Raw genomic sequence first — 27,887 nt, 5'->3', positions numbered from 1 at the left:
ACCCGCGGTTATTGTCGTACCTCAGGTGACACCACTGGGTGAAGTTAGTGTAAAAGTAGCCTAAGTTACTCCTTATATTATCAGCTACCTATCAGTGAAAGTCCCGTCAAAATCGGTCCAGCCATTCCAGAGATTAGCCAGAACAAACAAACAGACAGACAGACAAAAATTGTAAAAAATGTTGTTTTGGTGTATGTACCGTATATATATTCATATGCATGTAGTAAAAAGCGGTTATTTCAATATTACAAACAGACGCTCCAATTTTATTTATATGTATAGATGTATTCTCGATTTAATAAAAACCGTTCTTTCCAGTGGACGAAATTCAAGTTGCGTCATACAAGATGCTCGGGTCACTCTACACGTTGGGCACTGATGTAACGCTGACCCACGACCGCAAGTACTTGAAGACGGAAATTGAAAGACACAAGCCTGCTTTGGTATGATGACCTTGAATTCACTTATATAACCAAGAATAAGCAGTCACGAGTTCCGGTTTGAAAGGAAGGGACAGCTGTTTTAAGATACAATGAAGACTTCGACGTCATGTCGTGTATATGGACTTTGGTGATAATTGCCTGGTGCCGTTAGCTCATACGTTCTTCTGAGTCGGTCTCTTCATTGCTGAAGGTCGTGTCTAATTTGAAATGTGGACCACTCGATGCACAACGTTCACGATTGATTTCCACGGTGAAGGGATAACGTCGTGTAATAAAAATCAAACCCGAAAAATTATAATTTGTGTAATTACGGGTGGTAGGACGTCTTGTAAGACCGCGCGGGTAGGTACCACCGCCCTGCCTATTTCTGCCGTGAAGCAGTAATGCGTTTCGGTCTGAAGGGTAGGGCAGCCGTTGTGACTATACTGAGATCTTAGAACTTACTTCTCAAGGTGGGTGGCGCATTTACGTTGTAGATGTCTATGGGCTGTAGATCTAAGTAATAAAATAAAATAAAAATACAATGCTTCCCCACGTCTTCCTATCCTGAGCGGTCTTTAAAGCCTCAGTTATTGGCAGGTCGATGAGCGTCTTTACTAGATCAGACCAGCGGGTAGGTGAGCGTCTGCGTGATCTTCTCCCGTCAACCTGACCAACTACCATCAGCTTCTCTAAATTATCGGGGCCTCTACGAGTGACCGAAGTACGTGTATCATACAGCAGATAAATATCCAATAATCCTCTCAACAGGGTTCGTGTCTGGGCGCTTTCAGTTCAACCTTCCCGGTGGCGTATCTGGAGCCGCATCTCAACAAACACAATCAGTTCTCGCTGCTTAACAGGATCGCTGAGCATTCACTCGAGGCCCAAGGTATGGAGCTCTTTATTTTATTTTCTTCCCAGGACTTATTGGGAGAAGCGGTATTAGCACAATATATCGACGCTTGAAAGGCAAACGTGACTAAGCGACGATAACTGCTTTATACATAAATGATAGGCAATAACCGTATTTGATACGCAAAAAATATATATTTCTAGGTCTATTAAAATAATTTCAATCCTACAGCTAGATTCGTTAAAATATAATTTTTTTTTAACTTTAAATTAGTCTACTGTACAGTTCACGCATTGACGCTTAGTCATGTTTGCCTTTCAAGCGTCGATATATTTTTGCTTGAAATTAAATTGATCTAATTAAAAGAACTCATTGATTGTACTGTTACGCCGGTAAGAGTAACGCCATCTATTGCCGAATAGTCGAACGAATATCGAAGGATCTAGTAGAGCCTAGAACGCTCGATAAGTACAACGCCATCTATGGACAGATAGCGGAAACTACTACTAGAGATGTGTGGAATATTATCGATAGTTCTAGGGATGGGGTATTGGCTATAAAAGCGTTGTAGAGATGGCACGCAGCCAGTCACTAATCGAAGCGAAACATCGAACGGATCACCTGAAGCGAAGCGGAACAAGCGAATACAGTTTTTAAGTCGTACTTTGGTGAAATTTTATTTATCCCGAACCCCAGCGCGTAACAGTACTATGTCCAATATCTTTCCTGGAGTACCGATCGCAGCTGTAGCAGCTGTCGTCGCAATTTGATAAATGAAGGATCAACAAACAGACGCACATTGATTTAAATTACAGAAATAGACATTGATTTTGTATGATCACTGTTATTACAAAAATGCTATAAGTGGGTGTTACGAGATAGAAAAGAGAATTGATTTCTTGCATCTGAACCAAGACTAAAAACCTATTATGAAACTCGAAATTTAACTTAAGATCTCCCGATCCATTAACGGTGCTTTTAGGTACCACAAGCACCGGTCACCGTCCTCGTCGAACCCGTCGCTTGCCACGAAGGGCTCGACGAGCGAATTAACCCATAGACACAGACCACTAAGTTTCTCGCCGGATCTTCTCAGTGGGTCGCGTTTCCGATCCGGTGGTAGAATCTGCGAAGCACTGCTCTTGCTAGGGTCAGTGCTAGCAACAATCCCGGTTTGAGCCACGTGAGCTCACCTACTAGCAACGGTTACGCTGAAATAGCCTCTCAAGGCTATCAGCTTAGGTAGAAAAAAAAACTTAAGATTAGAGCTATGTTCATCTGAGTTACGATAAATACAGAATAGTTGCGTTTCTTTGTGTCTAACTTTTCATGCCCATTCTACAGACATAATGGCGAAAATGGAGCAATCTATGCCGACTCTAGAGACGATCTTGAACGAAGTGGACCAATTCGTTGAATCAGACAAGACGTATAATGAAGCGCCGCATATTATCGACGTGGTCCTGCCATTACTGTGCTCTTACCTGCCGTTCTGGTGGGCGCAGGGACCCGACAACGTCACCCCTACTGGAGGGTGAGTATTGACCTCATTTAGGGGTCGTGAATGGAACAAAAGCAGCGTCGTCGTTCTGAGCTGCAGTGTCTCAAGGTTCACGATGTGACGCCCATGGACATCAGTCTATTTATTTATTTATTGTTTATTGCTTAGAAGGGTGGTCGAGGTCATGGCCCACCTGGTGTTAACTGGTTACCGAAGCCCATAGACATCTACAAACGTAAATGCGCCACCCACCTTGAGATATAAGTTCTAAGGTCTCAGTATAGTTACAACGGTTGCCCCGCCCTTCAAACCGAAACGCATTATTGCTTCACGGCAGAATTAGACAGCGTGGTGGTACCTACCCGTGCGGGCTCACAAGAGTCACAAGGTCCTACCACCAGTAATATTCCTTTATTAACGGTATTACGTTATGATCGATTTATCATCTATGTCCTATCCGAATTATAGTTGATCAAGTGTGACTGAATAATGTTTGAGTTAATTAAACTTAGACCTTAGACCTTAGAACTTATATATAAGATAGATGGCGGTATTTACGTTGTAAATGTCTATGAGCTCCGGTAACCATTTAACACGAGGTGGGCCATGAGTTCGTCCACGCGCCTAAGCAATAAAAAGCCAAGACCCTCATTGAGTTACAGCGGTATAGATGTATCGGTTGCGGTGGAGAGAAACTAGTTTGTTTACATTCACAGGAACCACGTTACCATGGTAACGGCGGAACACATGAACCAACTCCTCAAGAACGTGCTCAAACTAATCAAGAAGAACATCGGCAATGAGAGCGCCCCGTGGATGACGAGGATCGCCACTTACACCCAGCAGATCATCATCAACAGCTCCGAAGAGTTGCTCAGGGATTCCTTCCTGCCTCTCGCCGAGAGAGTCAGGAAACGAACAGACAATATGTTCCACAAGGAAGAGAGCTTGAGGGGCTTCATAAAGGTTAGTGACATGGATTTTATGCGCAATACAAGGACAAAGTTCGAAAACATTCCTTCTTATTAGAACTGCATTGAGTTTAGTTTTACTGGTGGCAGGACCTCTTGTGAGTCCGCGCGGGTAAGTACCACCACGCCGCCTATTTCTGCCGTGAAGCAGTAATGCGTTTCGGTTTGAAGGGTGGGGCAGCTATAGTTCTTTATTGTAGCAGGGAGTAGCCCACATCAATCTTACTAAAAGATATTAGACTAAATCATTTGGTATTGTCCCATTTGGCCCTAAACTAATGACTTTGAGTAGCCAAGCAAATGCTTTAGCATTACTTTAAACATCCATTATCTACTCAATTCAATTATGTCCGTAATTAACTATTAAAAAGTTTTTTTTGTATTGGGAATCTTTCAGTCCTCGACCGACGACACTTCGCAAGTAGAGTCTCAGATACAAGAAGACTGGCAGTTGCTGGTGCGAGACATCTACTCCTTCTATCCGCTTCTCATCAAGTACGTGGACTTGCAGAGGAATCACTGGTTGAGGAATAATGTTCCAGGTATATTTAAGTTTTATTTCGATAGGAAAAATTAATCACATTTTTATTTATACGTATTTGTTTTTTTAAAAACCGTTGTTATTTCTGATTCGGTGGTACAATAGTTAGCGTTCCTGATTGTTGCGCCGAGGGTCGTAGATTCGATTCTCGCATCAGGCAAACATTCCTGTGATGAACAAGTTTGTTTGCTCTTCGTCTGGATATTTATTGTCCATATATGTATGTATGTATGTCAATCTCTGGAACCCATAAGACAGGGAATCCTTTGGGGCCGGATAACCGTGCGTGATTTGTTCCCAGTTTTTAAATCATTAAAATAAGCTTAAATTTTTGTCACACACGTACCTACTACTACAGTTTTCAAAAATATCTCTCGCAGCGACAGTTCCCGGTCGAAGACTTTTGCCGGTAAGCCATATAACCGGGGCAGTTTTGGGGATAAGTTACATTGCGATGTCCACAATAACACTTGTCTTATACACTACCGTGTTCATTGATGGCACCTATGGCGTCGTAGATGTCTATGGGCTCCAGTAACCACTTAACACCAGATGGGCTGTGAGCTCGTCCACCCATCTAAGCCAAAAAAAAAGCTCGTTAAAACTTTTTCCTCATTGTCGGAAGCTTTCGAGAAAGCACAGTCTCATCAATTCGTTCCAACAGAGGCCGAGGAGCTTTACAACCACGTGGCCGAAATCTTCAATATCTGGTCGAAGAGTCAATACTTCTTGAAGGAAGAACAAAACTTTATATCGGCAAACGAAATCGATAATATGGTGCGTATGTCATAGCTGTCTTGTTCAATCCCAACAGAATCTGAGGAGCGGATTTCAAATGAGATAATAATTAGATTAGTTTTTCAAATGTATTTTATTCTTTTGCGATAGCACGAACTGAGTTCAAATAAAATTAGAATCATGTATGTATGTAATGTGCTTGCTGCTACACCTAGTGGTCGTACGTCTTAAAGTGTTTCAATTATAAATGTATGTGTCTGTATCGTGTGAATCAAAATTATCTCATACATGTTCAGACATCATCAATCACAGTGCAACAAATCACTTTATGTTTTCATTTTGTTTTATGTATGTGCAATGCAATAGTTCACACGTACAAAGTCACAGCTTTTCACATTGTGTTATCGTCTTCATTCAATCAGGCATTTCGTTTGATTCACGAATCATCAGAGGGTTTATATCGCAATCACCAAATTACACTAATAAGTTTAGGAAAACAATTCAAAACTTGACTGGTCTCGACAAAAAGAAATCGTACCCTATATAATCTTGACAATGCATTTCTCTTATAAATTAAATAATAACGTTCGAGAATTACTTTCTGGAAAATATGTTTAGTTTTTTTGACGTGACAACGTCTTATAATTCGATGGAGCCGGCTGCATGCACAAAAAAACATGACTCATTGAGGCGTTCCATTTAAGGCTTGAAGTGCAAGCGAGAGCGCGCAACGAGCGACAAAGAGGCACAATCGGCCTCCGCGTTCAGCAGCGTTCGATATCTGTCTCTCTCCTACTTGAGTGAGCGATGCATCCGCGTGGACAGCTGCTATACAATAATACATTTACATGTTTTCGTCAAGTATGAAGTTCAGTGAAAAGTGAATGTGGTGTCAATTGTCCATACAAAATATCCATCAAACAAATAAAATTAAAATTTTCTTTTGAAAAATGAAACCATTCCATCAGTATTTTCTTATGACGTTGTCACGTTCAACTATCGTCAGTAAGCCGACTTTACAGACAACCGATTTTTTTTCCTCTATCTATTCGCCGATAGCCTAAGAGGCAATTCCAATAGCGCCCGGAAAGATAGGTGAGCTCACGGGCTCAACCTGAGAGAATTTGCTAACACTAGCCCTAGCAAGAGCAGTGCTTCACAGAATCTACCACCGGATCGGAATAGGGACCCACTTTTTTTTATATAGCTTAGATGGGTGAACGATCTCACGGCCCACCTGATGTTAAGTGGTTACCGGAGCCCATAGACATCTACAACGGCATTCAGCCGCCACCCACCTCGAGACACGAATTGTAAGGCTTCACTTTTCGCAGTACAATGGCTGCCCTGCCCTTCAAACCGAAAACAAATTACTGCTTCACGGCAGAAATAGGCAGGGTGGTGGTACCTGGCCGTGCGGTCTCACAAGACATTCGGTCGACATTCCTAAAGTACTACAGTGCTCCAACGGTTATCCCGCAGAAATGGGATTGGATGACGTGGAGAGAGTTTATGTGCATGCGGGCCGCGTGAGCGAACACCACACTTGCATAAGTAGAACTTTTGCAAGTTATATAGAGTATTTAGCTTGTTACGAAGGGACAATTGACTTCGCTTGCAGATCACGGGGTAGAGTCGACCGAGTAGGAATGCAGCTCAGTCAAGTACTGATTTAATGTGGGAACCGATATCATCCCTCTGTCCAGGGTGACGCCTAGGTAATTGGCCTTCAAAGCCCACGGTGTGGGCTTCTCAAAGATTTTGGTGGCAGAAATGGAGTTACCGTGCCTAATTTGTGACGAGATACTAGCAGTGGTATCGGGAGGGCGACCCCTTTCCGCGAAGAGGACTAACTGAGTCGCCGGCGACCGGGCTATATCGTTAATATATATGCTAAAAAGTATCGGGGAGAGAGCTGAGCCTTACAGGACTCCGGTCGAGATTTGTCGCGGAAGAGAGCGAGTTCTCTCAACTCGATACCGAAACGAACGGTTTGACAAGAAGTCTGGTATGATGAGCACGAGACTATCTGGCACTGCCATGGTGCTTAGATTATAAATTAAGCCTTTGTACCAGACTTTGACGAACGCCGTCACGATATCGAAGAAGAGGGCACCTGCGAGGACGGGTCTGTGTCTGTTTGGCCCTACTAGAATGTGCAATATTCAATCTCAGTAATAGCGAACACCCCTACCTCCTGGCCGAGGGTGGTAAATCCGTTTCCAGCATCGGGCGGATATTCGTGTGATGAACGTATTTCTTCGTTCATTGTCTGGGTGTTTTACATATGTGTGTGTGAGTGTGTGTGTGTATATTTAAACGCACACAAGCATGCATAGTAGTATCGGATTCTCATAGTATTGGAAATCTTAGTTTGGTACTGGACGAACGAGTCTGGTTGATATTTTTTGAACGATCTATCATTATATGTACGAATGCATATTTATTGTGTCTTGTATTTTGTTGATTGCGAGACAAGCTCGTTTTTAAATATATACATATAGATTATCAAGCGTATCGGTCGGCCACAACGTTGGAAGCTGTGAAGATGGTTAAAAAAAAATCTCGCGAATCACCCGCTTCGAGTATTTAGGCTGGTCGAATTCCGCAGGTCTTGATAATGCCAACAGCCACACGCCGAGTCACGGCCGTGGTCGACGGCACATCGCAAAGTGGTGGGAAGGTGCGAGTATGTATTGTTTGATAAGATTAAGCAACGGCAATAATGGTCTTCGCTTCTAACCGGATACGCTTGGCTTTTCATTTATATCTGCTGCTGGGCGTTTCAGTGCGCGCTTCTAATTTATTTGAGTTAAGTCCAGTGATGCCATCTTGGGGGTTTTTCCCCTAAATTTAGGGGGAAGTATTTGAAAAAGGGGGTTTTTAGGGTGAAACTTTTAGGGGATTTTTAGGGAGAAAAGAATTTTTTCTCATATAATCAATTTTTTTTCGTCTAAACGAGTTAAGCATGCAAGTCTTAAGAAGAATAAAATTTTAGAAACCGAATGATACGTATTTTAGTTTGTTACTTGTAAAATGTCAGAGTTAAAGTAAACAACTTTTAGATCAGAAGCTTTTTTGCGTACTTATTAAATTTATTTATTTATGTATTTATTTATTGGTTGATTTTACGTATGACGTACTGACAAAAAAACAATCAATTATTTATCTTTGTTTGAAAATCTTATGTAATATTCTTATAGAACCTTTTTATAAAAATACCAAGGTAAGTTAATCTATAAAGTATTATAACAATTATAAATATATAATTAAACTTTTCATTTACTGAAAAAAAATTAGGGTATCTTGTTTCGAATTTAGGGGATTTTAAAATAGGCTTAGGGGAAAAATTTTGAGCAGTTGGCATCACTGGTTAAGTCATTAGCATCATTGTCCCAAGCTATATCGTATATCGACATGTACTATTTGTTTTTTGTTTTGATTTATTTAAATTATCCATCAAGTGTATTATAAGTTGATTGAATTGAAAATCTAACGGCTGAAGTAATTCAACTATAATTAAAATTATATTCGTTTTTTTTTTTTGACAATTAAGAATCCGTCTATACAATTATTTTTAGTGATCAATCAAAATATTATGGGTAAATAAATAGCTTACGCAAGAAATAACGAAGCTCTCAAAATTGACAAAGTATTTTATTAGTTTAAACTATAAAACTCATTACAATAATAAAGCTACAAAGATATAACCCAAGAACAAGTAAGTAGACTACATTTTGTTTTGTGCATCCCACTCCCCGATGTCTGTGTCGATCGATTCCTTCGCTTACCGCTTTACGAAATTCGACGAAAAAAAAAAAGCGATCCTAACTCCATCTCTTATCATCAGAAAAAGAAGAAGCATCGCGACAAGAAACGTGACAAGGACAAGGAAGTGCAGGCGTCTCTGATGGTCGCCTGTCTGAAGCGGCTGCTGCCGGTAGGACTGAATCTCTTCGCTGGAAGGGAACAGGAACTGGTACAGCACTGCAAGGATAGGTTCCTGAAGGTGGGTTCCGATAAGCTTAAACTTTTTATTATTTTTTATGGCTTAGGTGAGTGGACTAGCTCATAGATCACCTGGCGTTAAGTGGTTACTGGAGCCCATAGACATTTTTACTGGTGGTAGGACCTCTTGTGAGTCCGCACGGGTAGGTAGGTAGGGCAGCCGTTGTAACTATACTAAAGTAAAAAAATATATATTAAAGTTGCTAGGGCCTGTCGTAAGAGCCATCAGGTTAGGTAACCTTGTCTATTTCTGCCACGAAAAAATGATGTCTTCCAATTTGAACCTCTTTCATTTAAGACTTACAGGGAACTTACAATGAGAAGATGTTCCAGCGAGACGGTATTGCGCTTGGTAGATAGACCGTTTGGATGCTGTGGTTCGGGATTTATTTGTTGTACAAGTTCATCTTGAAAACGCGAGTCAGATTTTGGCAGTATTTTTCCTGTTCTAATGTAACTACCGCTACAGACTTAATGACCTTACGTGCAAACCCCATGCATTCGTATCTAGCGATGCACCGGTGTTCGAATCCCGCAGGCAGGTACCAACTTTTCTAATGAAATACGTACTTAAGAAATGTTCACGATTGACTTGCACGGTGAAGGAATAACATCGTGTAATAAAAATCAAACTCACAAAATTATGATTTGCGTAATTACTAATGGTATGACCTTTTGTGAGACCGCGTGGCTTGGTATCACCGCATACTGGGGGACAGTCGTTGTATCGTTAAAACTAAGACCTTCTACTCCTCTAAGGCATGCTATCCAAGCAATAAAAATCAATTTGTGTTCCAATAAAACGTGTTCTCTTAGAAAATGTCCGAGCATGACGTTGCCGAATTCGCGAAGACTCAGCTGACGCTACCGGACAAAATAGACCCGGCCGACGAGATGTCGTGGCAACACTACCTCTACAGCAAATTGGGGTCTAAAAGCAAAACTGCCATCACGCTGGAGAATGCCGAAAACAAAGCGAAAATCATCGACGACACCGTTGAGAGGATCGTCGCGATGAGCAAAGTGCTCTTCGGATTGCATATGGTGAGTTGAAAAGAAGAGACTAGAGGGAGTAACAGAGAGAGAACTAGGGAAGAGTTTTTAGCTGTAGGCAACGCGTTGACTGAATTCGATATTCAACCAATCCAAAACAAACGAAAAATACTAAAATTGACTATCCATCAAAACATCATCCTCACTCCACTGATGATCAACTGGTGCCTATAGTGAATTTAATTACAATTAAAAAAAAAACACCAGATCTATGGCATGGTGGACTGATGACGTAGTAGTGAGAATGGCGGGGCGGACGTGGGTGAGAATGGTGATGATGATGGATTATGGTATATAAATAAGGTTAGGCCTGCGCCCGGCAGTGGGTATGAAAGGGCTGAAGATACACCATTTTATCTCTAACAACACGTAATTTTTTTAAGGTTCAGACATAACCTTTGCAACCCGATTCAATCCTACTTCGTGAACTGATTTGGTCGTAACATTATCCAGTCTATTTCTGCCGTGAAGGATTTAGGGTCGGAAGGTATTCTATATATCAAGACCCTCTCTGTCTTTAATTTCGTTTTTGGCGACAGTACCGATGAGGTAATCTTGCTACGTCATAATTCCTTTAATCCACCAACCAGATCGACCATCCGCAACAAATGAGCAAAAACGTTTATCGATCAGTGGTCTCCATACAAAGGAAGAGGGCCGTGATAGCGTGTTTCAGACAGACGTCCCTACATTCGCTGCCGAGGTGCAAACTAAATTTGAAACTTGTGTCGTGTGTGTCAAAGACGATACTAACAAAGCATGGTCGTGTTTTTAGGACTTTTCAAAAAGCAAATATTACAAACTTGCTACGTACATATCCAAGGGTTCTGTTTATTGCCTACAACAATATACTCACATTCAGATAGTAGCTAAGTTTCATGACGATAAATTAATTAGAAAAGTAGTAATAAAGGATTGGTTTTGGTTCATTCAAACTCTCTTATTATGATATGATATGATGAAGGTAAGGCGTGTTTTAAGATCTCAAGGGTATGTTCCACCAATCTGGCGATTTCCGCCACAAAACAGTCACGCTTGGAATGTAGGCAGTGTGTATACAATCGAGATTCTCTTCTAATGTGACGAAACTCACCAGATAAATCGCATGCAATATTTTCTGTGCTTCATTAACCGGTTAACACCAAATGGTAATAAATAATTACTGGTGGTAGGACCTCTTCTGAGTCCGCACGGGTAGGTACCACCAGCCTGCCTATTTCTGCCGTGAAGCAGTAATGCGTTTCAGTTTGAAGGGTGAGGCAGCCGTTGTAACTACACTGAGACCTTAGAACTTATATCTCAAGGTGGGTGGCGCATTTACGTTGTAGATGTCTATGGGCTCTAGTAATCACTTAACACCAGGTGGGCTGTGAGTTCGTCCACTCATCTAAGCAATAAAAAAAAATTAGTTACAGCAATCATCATCATCCCCTTCATTTTCCCCCTTTAACTTTTCATGGGTTATGTCTCATGCGAGGTTCAGACGTGGGTTGTTGAGCGACAGGAGGTTTCTAGTCGGTTCTGATATACCCCGTCGGAGGGCGGAAGACTGGCGATTTGCTCCTGACCAAAAAAAAACGTAATCTGTGTGATTTATATTGTGCATGCCGCATGACGGATAGGCGACTAAACCGAAACAGAGGACAGATAATTGGAAGAGAATTCTGTGTGCCGCTAGGAAACGCGCGGCAATTGCTTGTCTTAGGTCCACACATCTGTATAAACTCAGCCGGTAAGTATAGGAATCATTGGGGACTCTATAGCGGAAGGCAAGACGATTGCCATTTCTTATTGGAGCGTATTGGGGATGTTTGTTAAAAATCTTCGGTCTTATTTTGTTCGGGTGTGTTGTGTGCATGTATTATTAAAATTCTTTCTGTGAGAAAAATTCAGGTTCCCTTTTTGAGATAATTGTTTTGAGTAACACGTTTTGAATTTACGCTTGGTTATTGATTCTTTCATGTTTTAAGAGTAGATTCGAGTTTTACGAACAAATAAAAACACATTGATATTTTTAGATTGGTTATGAAAAAAAGATACAGTAGTTTTAAATAAATAAATTTAAAAAATCCCATCAACGATATTCTTTTAGTAAATACAGTAGTTTAAATAAATAAATTTTAAAAATCCCATCAACGAAATTCTTTTAGTAATTACAATGATTGCCGTATGATTGCCGTAATTATAATTACTCCCGCCAAACTATAAACAGAGATCTCGTAGAGACATCTTTAACAAAGATTCGATTTGATCCAACCAAATTACCTTTTGAGATTTACTGTAATAACTAATCACAAATTTTATATTATTCATAATGAATCTGAACGCTGATTTTGATTCGATACTTTGCAGACATCGTGCTTGTAACATCTTCGCGAGGACTTATTACGAGCTGTGGCTGGAGGAAGAAAACATCGGACAAGAAGTCATGATTGAGGATTTGACGGTAACAAAGCCATTTATTTTGTTATCCGATCCATTCAACTAAAAATCGATGGTAGCAGTTTCAGAAATGGGTCTATAAGTCTACATTTAACTAGTTTTAGGTATCTTGTAACCCCGTAACTAAGTTTAAGACCCTTGCAACTTTAACAGGCAAGACTTAGTGCCCGACCTTTTGGCGGGAACGCGAGCAGTGAAGTTGTGTGATTTGTTTTATTTTGTCTATTTAGTGTTTCTTCAGGTTTAAATGTGTAATAACGGTGGTTTATTAACTGTTTAATATTTGTGAAAGTGCACAAATGTGGGAAAATGAAACAAAGCCGCCGGACGTAACTTCTCGGGATCCTCCAAAAAGTCCACTAAAAAAATCTCAGTAAATGACCACCATTTTACTGATATGATTTTTCGTCCAATATCATCTCTTTTCATTTATTATAGTTTCATCCCGGTTGATTAATGTCTCAAATGAATCATCTTCATTTCACTCCATATTATCATTTTTCATAAAAATAAGAATATTAATTAAAATAAAACATGACTTAAAGGTCTTAGTTACCAGGTCATAAAATCCCTTAACTTAGTGCCTATAAAATCTTCTGGTTACAGCAATCGTTCGAGGATGCTGAACTCAAGAAGAGTGATGTGGTAGAGGAGGATGGGAAGCCAGATCCTCTGAACCAGTTGGTCACGACCTTCTGCAGGGGAGCTATGACGGAACGGTCCGGAGCCTTGCAGGTCTGGTGGGAATTATGAAGATTAATGAAGATATTCGATTTTTTTTAAAGCGAATCGTAAAAAATTCCCAGTTATTTAAACGATTGAGTTCATCCAAATTTCGTTTTCTGAGGTTTTTTTTTATTGCTTAGATGGGTGGACGAGCTCACAGCCCACCTGATGTTAAGTGATTACTGGAGCCCATAGACATCGAAAAAGTAAATGCGCCCCCCACCTTGAGATATAAGTTCTAAAGTCTCAGTATAGTTACAACGGCTGCCCCACTCTTCAAACCGAAACGCATTACTGCTTCATGGCAGAAATAAGCAAGGCCTACCCGTCCGGACTCGCAAGACTCACAAGGTCCTACCACCAGGAATTACGCAAATTATAATTTTGCTGGTTTGATTTTTATTACACGATGTTATTTCTTCACCGTGGAAGTCAATCGTGAACATATTTTGTTAAGTACGTATTTCATTAGAAAAATTGGTACCCGCCTACGAGATTCGAACACCGGTGCATCGCTAGATACGAATGCACCGGACGTATTATCCTTTAACCCACGACGACTTACAAATATATAACAAATAATACAATCAATTTGACCACGTCCCACCAATATCTGGAATGTTTTCCTCCCCCCAGTATATGCGGGGGACGCTATAAAAGGTCTTCCTTCGAAACATTTAGTAAGGAGACACTAACAATAATTACCAATATCAAAGAACGACTTCTATGCTAAGCGGAGCAGATAACACTCTAACTTTGTCGGTGCAAGGAAATTTTGAACTAAATTGACACCTATGACCTTTTTTGTACACCAATTGAGATTCAGCTATCAATATTTTTTGTTTAAAACGTACAGGAAGATCCACTGTACATGTCGTACGCGCATATCATTGCGAAGTCATGCGGAGAAGAGGAGGAGGAAGGAGGCGGAGAGGAAGAGGAGGGAGGGGGAGAAGCGGAAGGGGAAGAGGAAGGTCGGGCCAGTATACACGTGAGTTACTTTAATTGCAATTATTTAATGTTGTTACGCGCTGGGGTTCAGGATACTTAAAAATTCTACCGAAGTACAAATTAAAGCTGTATTAACACTTAGAACACTTGACGAACACTTTAAAATTCTCAATTCACTTCTTCCGCTTCGCTTCAGGTAATCCGTTCACTGTTTCGCTTCAAGAAGTTCCGATTACTATAATAACTAATGACTGCGTGCCATCTCTGCAACGCTTATATAGTCGTTACGACATCCCTTGATTTATCGAGAACATTCTGGGTAAATCGAGTAGCTTCGATGTGTTTCCGCTATCTGACAATAGATGGCGTTGTACTTCTCGAGCGTTCTAGATGTCACTAGATCATTTGATATTCGTTTCTGCTATTCGACGATAGATGGCGTTACTCTTACCGGCATAACAATATTATTTGTTCAATTTGTTTATGTTTTGTTAAATATGTATCAGGGTGTTCATTCATAGCCAGCGTTCTCTTCAGTCACGCTACTCAGTGAAATTCGAGTGCGAACTTTCTTTATTACCTTGTCTGTTCTGTGATCTTGTCATTGCACATTTTTGTTTTAAACACAACTCTATCATATGCATCGTATGGTATAATTTTGCTTGCAACTAAGGCTAACAGGAACAATCAAAAATTCGCCCTCCATTAAGCAAGCTATGTGGAAATGCATTTACCAGTGTAATCATAAAAAAAGAAGATTAACATGAACCTCAAGGAGCAGAGGTGAAGCCGGCTCGTAGCGCGCCTGCTGTTGCCCGTGGACATCAGATTAATACGATCACTGTCACTCGCTTCGTTATAGAATACACTAATGTGTATATGCTTATTCCGTGTATGAACTAAAAAAAATCGATACTGAATCTAAGGGAAGTTTGATTCTTGCGGCAGACGTGAAATGCGATAATCCCATAGTTCTAATCTCAAATAATAAATGCACTATTTATAGTCAATAAATATAGACAAAAAAATATCTCAATAATACAAACTTAGAAAATATTGCGTAATTCATATTTCGAATTAAATTTAATGTTTTGTTGTGCTTACAAGCAGAAAACTGTGGAAATGTTTATGGTAAGAAATACGTACTGTTACTTAATCGAAATAACATACAAATAATTATTAATAAAAATATTATTATAATAATATATACTATTAAGAAGTAGAATTTATATATTTAAAAACAAACAAATAGAATAGAAAAAATAGAATTTATTCGAGCTACTGTCGAAAAAGACACTGAGCTATATCAAAATTCAATTCAATAGATTATTTGAAAAACATAAATTGGTATTTGTAAATCACAATTAATTACTAATATAAACAATAGTTTGTAGCTAGCATCATTTAAGTGTCTTATTTTATAGTCTTATATTTCACGGGCCACGGAAACTTTAAGTTATCATCATTATCAAATTATGTCTAAACTAAATTCAATCAACTAAATATTAAGTAAATTAGAAAATCAATACTAAATTATATTGAAAATAAATTGAAGTAACTAAGTAATAAATAAAACTGATAATGACAGATATTTGAGAAACGAAATTACAATGTAACTTAACAAATTTATCTCACCATCTACTTGAAACAATACAGGAGCAAGAAATGGAGAAGCAGAAGCTACTCTTCCACCAGGCGAGGCTCGCCAACAGGGGGGTCGCGGAAATGGTGCTCCTACACATCTCTGCGTCCAAGGGGGTGCCCAGTGAAATGGTTATGAAGACCCTACAGCTCGGCATATCGATACTGCGCGGCGGGAACATTGACATACAGATGGTGAGGCCTTTTGTGTATTGTTTTTGTTTTGGAAAGAAGGATACTAGTGGGTTAAAGGCCTTTTCAGTATCACGAGGACAGGTGGGCGAGCAAGGGCTCAGCCACGAGGGGTGGGATTTGCTGACAGCTGCCCGAGCGCCTCCAAAGGAGACCTTTTTTTTTTTCGGGTAGAGGGCCGAACCTCCTACAAGATCCCCGCGCCTAGGGGGCGCGCGGGGTCTGTGAGACTCAACGATCTGCAGGTGTTGAGAGCAGATCGCGGGCCCAAGGATTTTAGGGCCCACCCACTAAACGACTCCCCTGCACTCTTACACCCAACCTAACTCAAGGGCAGCTGCTATGAATCTACTACCGGATCGGAATTGCGACCCGCTAAGAAGATCCGGCGAGAAACTCAGCGGACTGATGTACGGGTTAGGTTGCACGTCGAGCTCTTTGTCGAGTTCGACGAGTACGGTTACCGGGGTCCCTAAGCCAGCTCCTAGTGTTAGAGCTGAAGGCGTATAGTGCTGATCTTAAGCTGAGCTTAAGCTCACTTAATGGATTTGATGGATCCGTAAAGAGTGATGGGTGTTGTTGCCTTGCAAGAATTCCTTTAGCTTGGCACGAAGAATCATTTCTAATGTTGTGATGACATAAATGTGACGACATGTAAAGGACTAAAATAATTTAATAATGTGTAAACAACGTGTCCTATTATTTTTACTTCCAATAAGAAGGATGTTATGTGTTCGATAGTGTGTATTTTTTTATATTTGTTCACCGATTTCTCCGTTGTTTGGGGACCCAATTTTGAAAATTGTTTTATTTTTATTCTACACCGTATACCGTTCAACCCCAGATGGTCTGTTAAGTTTATTTGATATTTGTCACTTTTAATGACACTTTCCCATATTTTTTTATCGAATCCTAAATATCTGCACGGGTAGGTACCACCACCCTGCCTATTTGTGTCATGAAGCAGTAATGCGTTTCGGTTTGAAGGTTCGCGCGGCTGTTTTACTGTAAAAACTGAGACATAGAACTCATGCCTCATGGTGACGGTATTTACATTGTAGACTTCTATGTGCTCTAGTAACCACTTCACACCAGGTGGGCCGTGAGCTCGACCAACTATCTAAGCAACAAAAATATTGCCACGGTACTTTTTCGTTATAAAAAGCTTCTGGAGATTTTTTTGGTATACGATATGTTTGTCGACAACATTGATGTAAAATGCGAATTTGATTCCGTGTACAGGGAATGCTGAATCATTTGAAAGACAAGAAAGATGTAGGCTTCTTCACGTCCATAGCTGGGCTCATGAACTCTTGCTCTGTGTTGGATCTGGATGCCTTCGAAAGGAACACTAAGGCTGAAGGTATATTCACTTATTTATTACAAATAAAATTAAACAAATAACACAAGAATAATGTGTGAATCGGTTAAAATTATATAAAACTAGGAGACCCGGCCACACGTTGCTGTGGCTAAGGTTTTTGTTTCTAAATAACACGCGGCCGGCTATGCTAATACCAAAAATTAACAAAGTAAGAACAACTGGATTTCACTGTATTGCGTTTACTACGAAATAAATGTCACTTATACTTTAGCCTCAGCAACACGTGGTATTTATACCATTAAATTGTAGCTTATGTGTAACGTTGGTATTTTTAACACAGCGCCATCTATGAGATATTAATCTCAGACAGTATTACAATTGTCTGCAAAAACTGATTAAAGTTTTATGTTTTAGACTTATGAAACTTACAATTAATAACAATAATCGACATAAGAAATCATTTTATTGTTAATTAATAAATATTGCGAGCATTAATCGAAATAAAAACCATCCTATGGCCTAAGTTGGAACAGAATAAAAATTAAAAAAAAAGAGTTAAAATCGGTTCAGTAGTTTAGGTGTCCATCGCGAACAAACAACGTGACACGTAATTTATATATACGTATATATATATTAAGATATTCTAATGTTTAATCCAGTTACATTCATCCTTTATCTATGTAACGCTGTTTTTTAACGCGATTTTCATGCGTTCGATTGCCTTGAGAATTTTCTCGATACAGTAGTGAACATTAGTTAATTAAAAAACAATAAATTAGTCTATTCTCAATTATCTCATTCGTTCTATGAAGTTAGACCGTAAAAGCTTTAACGAGGCTTGTGGAGATTACTTAACGGTGGGCAGCGACTTGGCTCTGCCCCTGGCATTGCTGATGTCCACAGGCGACGGTAACCGTCCATCATTAGGTCGTATGCTCGTCCGCATACAAGGACCAATAAAATTTTAAAAAAAATGTGTGGTGTCGTGGGACACCGGATAGGAACGAAGTTCCATATTATAAAAGTATTAATTTTAAGTTCTATTCGAGGTATAAAGAAAATAATTATTCGGGTATTTTTTGTTATGATTTTTTTATTGATAAAAATAAACAACTTTACATAGTTGTCAACTTTATTTTATTCACAATGATTTATAAAAAATATGTAATAAAAATATGCTATTTTTGGTACGTTATTACAAATTTACAATACAACGTTATACAAAGTTAAGTCGTACACTCTGTGCATTACTAATAAAAATCTTACGTTACGGACGTTTTTTCCTAGTTAGGGGTAGTACCCCTCCGCATCTTTCCATAAAGAACTTCGTTCCAAAAAAGTAGTATTTATCGGATCATTGGAGCTCTTTTGAATCGGCTTCGTATTAATACACGCTCGTATTGCGTGTCCCAGGTCTCGGGGTGGGGCTGGAGGGAGCCGCCGGCGAAAAGAATATGCACGACGCAGAGTTCACGTGCGCCCTCTTCAGATTCATCCAGCTGACTTGCGAAGGGCACAACTTGGGTAAGTTCGGAGTTCAGATCCAATATATAGCTGCCTCTATGGATGTGTAATGTATGGGTCGTCGGTGGTGTGTAGTGTAATGAAGAAGAGGTAAGTACCTACCTGAGTAGGCGTCGTCGGTGTTTGGATGGTAAATCAAATACGACTCTCAACCTTTTTTTATTGCTTAGATGGATGGACGAGCTGACAGTTACTGGAGCCCATAAACATCTACAACGTTAATGCGTCACCCACTTTGAGATATAGGTCTCAGTATAGTTACAACGGCTGCCCCACCCTTCAAGCAAGAAATGCATTACTGCTTCACGGCAGAAATAGGCAGGGTGGTGGTACCTACCCGCGTGGACTCACAAGAGGTCCTACTACCAGTAAAGAAGAATGGTTGCTAAATACGATATACAATGTAAATATCAGCTTGAAGTATGTGTTTAGTCTCAGATCTATGCAACGCTTGCCTCACCCCCCAAAGCAGAACCAAACCAACCAAACTTCTGATGATGAAGATTTAAGAACCTTTTTTTTATTGCCCTTGTAGGCAGACGAGCACACGGCCCACCTGATGGTGAGTGGTTACCGTCGCCCATGGACTTCAGCAATGCCAGGGGCAGAGCCAAGCCGCTGCCTACCGAAACTCTTTTTACTCGAACTCTTTTTAATCAGTCATTATCGACGCTCAGATTGGCAGAACTACCTCCGGACCCAGGCCGGGAACACGACCACCGTGAACGTCGTGATCTGCACTGTGGACTACCTGCTACGTCTCCAGGAGTCCATCATGGACTTCTACTGGCACTATTCGAGCAAGGTAACCTCTTTAGGTTGACATACACGGACAGAACAATTTTTTTGCGTTTGGGATGGTATGGACATGTGATGAGACGAAATGAAAGAGAGACTGATAAATACACTTATGTACGTTTGAATATAGACATCTATACTAATATTATAAAGAGGAAAGATTTGTTTGTTTGTTTGTTTCGAATAGGCTCCGAAACTACTGGACCGATTTGAAAAATTATTTTTCCATTAGAAGCCGACATTGTCCCTGATGAACATAGGCTACTTTTTTTTATTTATTTTTTATTTTTTGTTTTTGGTTTCATGTGTGTTTTAATTAATGTTTCCGAAGCGAAGCGAGGGCGGGTCGCTAGTATATAGATAATACATGTTAGAGGAAGTCTGAAAGTGGCACCTGTGACAGAGAAGTCGAGAAGTGCGTGTTGGGGATGGTATGAACATGTGATGAGACGAAATGAAAATGATATTGGTAAGTGAATGTTAACTGTGACTTCGAACGTGGAAGGATATAGAGGAAGATATAGACCTAAGAAGAAATGGATGGATTGCGTGAAAGGCGATATGTGTAAGAGGGGAGTGAGCGAAGAAATGATAAGAGGAGTATGGAAGGAGAAGACATGTTATGCCGACCCCAGGAGACTTGAGAGAAGGGCAGGAGAATGATGATGACATGGACATAACAACGGACCGGCTGATGATTTGCCTGGTATTACCATCCATCAATTTAGAAAGGGTGATTTTGCAACTGACACATGGGCTATGTTCCCATATGTACTGTGAGCACTGGTGTGACTTCAATCTAATATCAAAGCGATCTAAGCGAAGACGTTCCTTTATAGTTAACTATACTGGTGACGGTTTAAAACAGAATATAGCACATTATACTGTCATCGACATTATAGACGTTATTTTCACTTGTTTGCCTTATTCGGGAATCGGACCCACGATAGTAGGTGCCACAGTCAAGACCTCTAACCACTGCACCACCGAGTCAATCATAATACGTTTCCCAGGAACTGATCGACCCGGCCGGCAAAGCGAACTTCTTCAAGGCTATTGGCGTCGCTTCGCAAGTCTTCAACACGCTCACTGAAGTCATCCAGGGTCCTTGTACTCAGAACCAGCAAGCCTTAGCCCACTCCAGGTAGATACTCGGTTATCATATCTTGAATACAGCAGGACCATATTAAAAAGAACTCAATGTCCGGTTTGGGTAAGGTTACATGGCGCTTTGCTCTAAATTGTTACCGGAGTTCATGGACATTACGTGCATGCCTTGTAACCTTGAAGCATGAGGTCGCCCGCACCGCGCCGCACGAATAGGCAAGTTGGTAGTATCTACCCGCGCGGCGTCTCGCAGTGCTGGCCAAACACTAATTGGGCAATAACGAAATACAAAACACTTTAGTCTGTTTCGTTATAGAGAGAGAGAGAGACATTTAAAAAAAAACAGTTAACAAGCAGATTGTACAATACGCGGTCTTATCGCTAAAAGCGATTTCTTCTAGACAACCGTTTAATTTACAGAAATTCTGATAAATATAAATATAAAGCAGGTATGTTGCGGTGTACTATTGGTAATATACTATTATAGAAAAAATATATGGGTATACGATAAATAGATATTATATTACATATAATATGAAATGACCTTGTTATATAATTTGTCCTTTGACCAAAAAGAGAGATAAAGAAATGCACTTTTAAAGAAATTGTCTAATTTCCGAAATACAAACCACGAGACCAGCAATACCTACAAAATTTAAATAAATTAACTCACTCAAACTTCAACAAGACGGTCCGTTTTAAAACATTTACATTTCCGCCAGACTGTGGGACGCTGTGGGAGGGTTTCTCTTCCTGTTCTCGCACATGCAGGACAAGCTGTCGAAGCACTCGTCACAAGTGGACCTGCTGAAGGAGCTGCTCAATCTGCAGAAAGACATGATCACCATGATGCTGTCCATGCTCGAAGGAAACGTCGTCAATGGTAAGCTCTAAGTGGTAATGGTACGTGGTGCTCTGAGGAATTGTTCGAGATGATACCGGCATGTCGTTTTTATCATCGCACCGTTCGCCACCGGAGTAATGTTCATCCATACTACCTGGAGCCACTACGTTCATCCACAGTGCGTTTCCAGAGGTCTTTTTTGCCACGTACCATCCGGCTATGGAATGAGCTCCCCTCCACGGTGTTTCCCGAGCGCTATGACATGTCCTTCTTCAAACAAGGCTCGTGGAGAGTATTAAGCGGTAGGCAGCGGCTTGGCTCTGTCCCTGGCATTGCTGAAGTCCATGGGCGACGGTAACCACTCACCATCAGGTGGGCCGTATGCTCGTCTGCCTAAATGGGCAATTTAAAAAAAAAGTGCCTTCCTCTATTTGATGATCCAATGTTATAAATGGGGTGGCTTTAGAAGAGTTATTATACATGATTAGTGATAGGGTGGAATGTAGGTCCACGTCCACAGAGCTGGGTAGGAGAGGATTGGGATGGGAACTATTGTGATATATTTGAGTCATGTTAACCATTTAACTCAGGGTCAGGAGTTAATTCAACCGTCTATGCAATGAAAATCTTTTTTTTTATTGCTTAGTTGGGTGGACGAGCTCAAAGTCCACCTGGTGTTAAGTGGTTACTGGAGCTCATAGACATCTACAATGTAAATGCGCCACCCACCTTGAGATATAAGTTCTAAGGTCTCAAGTATAGTTACAACGGCTGCCCCACCCTTCAAACCGAAACGCATTACTGCTTCACGACAGACCGCGGTAGTACCTACCCGCCCGGACTCACAAGAGGTCCTACCACAAGTAATTACGCAAATTATAATTTTGCGGGTTTGATTTTTTATTACAAGATGTTTATTCCTTCACTGTGAAAGTCAATCGTGAACATTTGTTGAGTACGTATTTTATTAGAAAAATTGGTAGTCGCCTGAGATTCGAACACCGTTGCATCGCTCAACACGAATGCACCGGACGTCTTATCCTTTAGGCCACGACGACTCTAGTCTTTTATATGAAATTCTGAAATGCTTCCTTCATAACCAGGTACCATCGGTAAGCAGATGGTGGACACATTAGTAGAGTCGGCTTCGAACGTGGAACTGATCCTCAAATACTTCGACATGTTCCTGAAGTTGAAAGACTTGACCTCTAGCGCCAGTTTCCAAGAAATCGACGCCAATAACGACGGCTGGGTCCTGCCGAAAGACTTCAAAGAGAAGATGGAACAGCAGAAGAGTTACACGCCGTAAGTGGATTACATTCAATTATTATACTTTAAGAAATCTATATATATATATAAATTAATTGCTGTTCGTTAGTCTCGCTAAAACTCGAGAACGGCTGGACCCATTTGGCTAATTTTGGTCTTGAATTATTTGTTGAAGTCCAGAGAAGGTTTAAAAGGTAGATAAATATGAAAATGCTCGGAATTAAATAAAAATAACAATTTTGTTTTCCCTTTGATGTCCCCCCGTCGGAAGGATTCCTTTTGTTTGTTTTAAGTTTATTTTATACCAAAGTTTAGGTCTTTTATTTCTCGATTTAAGCACTACAAAGTCTGCCGGATCAGCTAGTATTTAATAAAGAGTTTAAAGCCTGATTAATAAACTACTCTTACTTACTGTTGATGGAGTTTTTCGAGAACTGTCCTGTCCTGCTTATTTATACCGCGATGCAATGACGTGTTTCAGTTGGAAGAGTAAAAACCGCGAATCGTATCTCAAAATTATCGAATGCTTATCTTCGATCCCTGTAATTACGTTTCTTGTACCTTACAGCGAAGAGATAGAGTTCTTACTCGCTTGCTGCGAGACGAACCACGACGGTAAACTTGACTACGTGGGCTTCTGCGACCGTTTCCACGAACCGGCCAAAGAAATCGGCTTCAACCTTGCCGTACTGCTGACCAACCTCTCGGAGCACATGCCCAACGAACCAAGGTATGGTCCGCGCATGATGCAGTCTGTATAGGAACCAAACAGGTTAGCGAATGGATAGGAGGTGGTAGGGCGTGTTGTGTGTTCACATGGGCAGGTAACACCGGCCCGACTATTTCAGACGCGAACCAATAATGTGTTTCAATGTCCACGTTCTCCAATGACAATTTAAGGCACGGCGAACTGTGAATTCATTCATCGATTAAAGAATTATTTATATTTCTATTTTTTACCCCTAAACAGTCTCTCAAGGCAACGGTCTAGTATTTATGGACTTCTGTTTTTGATTCTACACATAAATTGTCTACATATACAATGATATGGAATACTTCAGAATATATAAGCAATAAAATACTTAATCGCGTTTTCTGAACTGAACTTTATTTTCACTGAATGACAGACAGGTGAATGATTCCGTTTAAGAAAAATCTTTTTTTAAACTAAAGAGTTTTAAAGGTATTTAGATATATTAAACATCCAGACAAAAAGGCAAATGTCCACCACCCAAATGTCTGTTTGAAGTGTAGATAGAACCCACGACTCTCAGCTTAAGTCAGGCTAGCTAGTTAAATAACAAGATCAATGTTACCTGCGAAACAGATTGGCCCGTTTTCTGGAGACAGCCGGTTCAGTGCTGAACTACTTCGAGCCGTTCCTCGGCCGCATCGAGATCATGGGCGGATCGAAGCGCATCGAACGAGTCTACTTTGAGATCAAGGAATCTAACATTGAACAGTGGGAGAAGCCGCAGATCAAGGTGACGAACCTTATGACCTTCTATTCTCCAGGTCTTCCAATGTGCATGACAGTGCGTTTCTAGAGGTCTTTTTTGCCACGCACCATCCGGCTATGGAATGAGCTCCTCTCCAGGGTGTTTCCCGAGCGCTGTGACATGTCCTTCTTCAAAAGAGGCTTGTGGAGAGTATTAAGCAGTAGGCAGCGGCTTGGCTCTGCCCCTGGCACTGCTGAAGTCCATGGGCGACGGTAACCACTCACCATCAGGTGGGCCGTATGCCCGTCTGCCTACAAGGGCAATAAAAAAAAAGATCAGCTTTGTTCATCGACTTTGCCAGCGCAAAGGCTGCATTTAGCCAAACTTAGTTTAATAAAATCTACAATCCTCGTAAAGAAGAAAATGACGTCATGTTTGTATGACAATGAGATTTTGCTGCACAACTTAAAGAATTCAGAAGCTGTGCTACATCTTATCATCTCTGTCACACACGACCTATGTGAGGTCTGTCAGTCGTTGTTCAATTGCAGACTGTGATCCTAATCTGATGTTTAATAGGTGGCTTTCTCGTGCGACAAAGATAGCACTATACGAAGCCGAAATTAGCCGATTGTCTCTATCCAATGATCGATGTTTAATAGCTATCGCCGGGTACTGTACTTATTTTACCAATATTGTATTCGGGTCTGACATGTTAGCATGGTCGTATAACAATATTATTGACACTATCATCTCTGGAGACGTAATGTCTAAATGCGGTATACACTTTGTGGTGCCTACGGATTCTGGTGTCCTTATACCACCAAATCACCAAATCACTTTACTGGTGGTAGGACCTCTTGTGAGTCCGCACGGGTAGGTACCACCACCCTGTCTGTTTCTGCCGTGAAGCAGTAATGCGTTTCGGTTTGAAGGGTGGAGCAGCCATTGTAACTATACCGAGACCTTAGAACTTATATCTCAAGGTAGGTGGCGCATTTACGTTGTAGATGTTTATGGGCTCCAGTAACCACTTAACACCAGGTGGTCTGTGAGCTCGTCCACCTATCTAAGCAATAAAAAAAATAAAAAAAAGCTGCCCACCGCAAGTATTAAGGTGCTCCGTTATTTCTACAGGAATCAAAGCGCGCGTTTTTCTACAGCATCGTAACCGAAGGCGGCGACAAGGAGAAGCTGGAAGCGTTTGTGAACTTCTGCGAGGACGCCATCTTTGAGATGACCCACGCGTCGGGTCTGATGGCCGCTTCGGACGACACCGCCGGCGGACCTAAGAACAGGGAGGCCAGCTACATGTACATGGGAGACGACGATGATGATCGGTATGTTTGTGGACGGTGGGCTGGTACAAATGTTTGTGGACTGTGGACTAGTGCAAATATGTTTGTGGACGGTGGACTAGTAAAAATATGTTTGTGGACGGTGAAGTGTTTTTTTTTTGTTTAAATGGGTGGACGAGCTCACAGCTCACTTGGTATTAAGTGGTTACTGGAGCCCATAGACATCTACAACGTAAATGCGCCACCCACCTTGAGATATAAGTTCTAAGGTCTCAGTATAGTTACAACGGCTGCCCCGCCCTTCTAGCCACCGAAACGCATTACTGCTTCACAGTAGAAATGGGCGGGGTGGTGGTACCTACCCGTGCGGACTCACAAGAGGTCCTACCACCAGTAATAAATATGTTAATGGTACAAATATGTTAGTAGACTGTGGACTGGTTCAAATATCTTAGTGGACTGTGGACTGACATTTTAGTGTAGGGGGAAGGGTACAAATCGGCATATTCAAAGTTGTCTAGTTCATTGAGCAGTGACTCGAGGCTGCACACATAACAGCGTATATGCTTCGAACAGCCTTGAGACATGAGGTCGAAGATTAGTTTGCTTACTGTAATATCTGATCCATAAAACCGTAAGGGGAAGTATCTCGCAACAGAATGGTCTGAGTAAAATGGACGTTCCAAAAACAAGCAATTCAAAAGTATAACTTAACCCTTTGACTGTCCCGTAGGTCACCGGTGCCCTACGCGGCGCACTAAAGTAATTATGTCGATTTCTGTTACTAAGCGCCTTGATTGCCTAACTCTGCCCTCATTTGTTTTTGACTATATTTTAGTATTTTAAGTCTCTTAGAAATAAATAAATTCTCAGTATCTTCAGAGTCCTTTCCTAGAGTCTACTAGATATTCCGGCGTCTTAGTAAAAGAAATCGAAATAATTACTTCAGTGCGCCGCGTAGGGTACCCGTGATCTACATGACAATCAAAGAGTTAAAAACTGTAAAATCATTTGTCGGGCTGCAGTAATAAAATTTTTGTTTTACCAACGGTCCTTAGTTTTTTTTTTTTTTTTTTGTGTGCAAATTCTCAAGTTGATCGGTCGTGTTGTCGTGTCGCTTATAATTATGTTAAAATATTATTTTACACAGATATATAGATACAAGAGGAGTCAATGAAATTGGGTTAAAAAACTTTTTTTTTCACCCAATTCCACTTTTTTTTTGTTAATATCAATGTTATTGGTTATTTCCAGTGCCGGCAAGGATCCGTTCCGTCGCGGCATCCAATCAGTGAAAGACGGCATCTCCACGGCGTTCTCGTCTTTATCGCCGTCGAACATAAAGGCGAAAATCGCAGATCTACAGCAAATGCCACCAGCAGAATTGGCCGTCGGCTTCTTCAAAATGTTCTTCTATATGTTCTATTACTTGGGCTATGGAGTGCTGGTCGTTGTCAGGTAAGACTTCGCCTTAAGCTCTAAGACTGACATTAACAACGTCCATGGCTGTAAGAGTTTCACCCGTTGATTCTGTTATTATCTATAGAGAAATTAATGAAATAAACACATGATTAATGTCTATAATGGATTTAATCACGCTTAGGATTTTAGACAACAGGATAAAGGTAAACAAAAATTTATGCAAAAATCGCTTTTATACGTATAGTGATTAGGTACATTGAAATCGATTTGCATTTTATGTCTTCGGTCTTTCTTCGCTTATCGTTAACGTAATTTAGAAGTCGTCGTGGCCTAAAAGATAATACGCTCGGTGTATTCGTGTGTAGCGATGCACCGGTGTTCGAATCCCACAGGCGGGTACCAATTTTTCTAATGAAATACGTACTTCACAAATGTTCACGATTGACTTCCACGGTGAATGAATAACATCAGATCTATTATCAGATTCTACTTGCTGAAAATATTAAGTGCGTATTTAATTAGAAAAAAATGTTACCTGTTTGCGGGATTCGAACATTGACACAGTTACGTCACTCGATACGAACGCACCGGTCGTCTTATCCTTTAGGCCACGACGCAGACACGGCGACTGAGTTTCTCGCCTGATCTTCTGAGTGGGTCGCGTTTCCGATCTGGTGGTAGATTCTGCGTGTTAGCAACGTCGACAGGTTTGAGCCCCGTGAGCTCACCTACTAGTTCGGTGAATCTAGAATAACCCCTCGAGGCTACTAGGATAGGTAGAAAAAAAAGCCACGACAACTAATAGTTTTAGTTATGCTTA

General features: G+C 40.7%; 1 protein-coding gene across 50 annotated transcripts in view; it reads left to right on the top strand.

Annotated features, from left to right (window-relative positions):
- Nucleotides 1-27,887, top strand: part of RyR (Ryanodine receptor) — a 167,339-nt gene that overhangs the window by 124,097 nt on the left and 15,355 nt on the right. For 15 of the 50 annotated variants that reach the window (XM_089738119.1, XM_089738129.1, XM_089738110.1 and 12 more), the window contains 25 exons: nucleotides 319-443; nucleotides 1,194-1,314; nucleotides 2,623-2,812; nucleotides 3,496-3,745; nucleotides 4,148-4,292; nucleotides 4,956-5,068; nucleotides 7,641-7,718; nucleotides 8,880-9,038; nucleotides 9,854-10,081; nucleotides 10,681-10,793; nucleotides 12,443-12,536; nucleotides 13,139-13,267; nucleotides 14,115-14,249; nucleotides 15,320-15,340; nucleotides 15,866-16,045; nucleotides 17,285-17,405; nucleotides 18,780-18,890; nucleotides 19,568-19,695; nucleotides 20,702-20,832; nucleotides 21,518-21,678; nucleotides 22,743-22,944; nucleotides 23,477-23,638; nucleotides 24,236-24,392; nucleotides 25,485-25,687; nucleotides 26,900-27,103. In XM_089738119.1, the coding sequence (XP_089594245.1) occupies nucleotides 319-443; nucleotides 1,194-1,314; nucleotides 2,623-2,812; nucleotides 3,496-3,745; nucleotides 4,148-4,292; nucleotides 4,956-5,068; nucleotides 7,641-7,718; nucleotides 8,880-9,038; nucleotides 9,854-10,081; nucleotides 10,681-10,793; nucleotides 12,443-12,536; nucleotides 13,139-13,267; nucleotides 14,115-14,249; nucleotides 15,320-15,340; nucleotides 15,866-16,045; nucleotides 17,285-17,405; nucleotides 18,780-18,890; nucleotides 19,568-19,695; nucleotides 20,702-20,832; nucleotides 21,518-21,678; nucleotides 22,743-22,944; nucleotides 23,477-23,638; nucleotides 24,236-24,392; nucleotides 25,485-25,687; nucleotides 26,900-27,103 (3,661 nt within the window). Of the gene's footprint in view, nucleotides 1-318; nucleotides 444-1,193; nucleotides 1,315-2,622; nucleotides 2,813-3,495; nucleotides 3,746-4,147; nucleotides 4,293-4,955; nucleotides 5,069-7,640; nucleotides 7,719-8,879; nucleotides 9,039-9,853; nucleotides 10,082-10,680; nucleotides 10,794-11,712; nucleotides 11,823-12,442; nucleotides 12,537-13,138; nucleotides 13,268-14,114; nucleotides 14,250-15,319; nucleotides 15,341-15,865; nucleotides 16,046-17,284; nucleotides 17,406-18,779; nucleotides 18,891-19,567; nucleotides 19,696-20,701; nucleotides 20,833-21,517; nucleotides 21,679-22,742; nucleotides 22,945-23,476; nucleotides 23,639-24,235; nucleotides 24,393-25,484; nucleotides 25,688-26,899; nucleotides 27,104-27,887 lie in introns of all 50 variants that reach the window. The other 35 variants (XM_089738141.1, XM_089738146.1, XM_089738138.1 and 32 more) reach the window with 6 other exon arrangements.

This window comes from Bombyx mandarina, chromosome 24 (genome assembly GCF_030267445.1).
Source record: "Bombyx mandarina strain Sakado chromosome 24, ASM3026744v2".
NCBI lineage: Eukaryota > Metazoa > Arthropoda > Insecta > Lepidoptera > Bombycidae > Bombyx > Bombyx mandarina.
The sequence above is the reverse complement of the archived record's forward strand: the minus strand, read 5'-3'. Positions and strand labels throughout refer to the sequence as shown.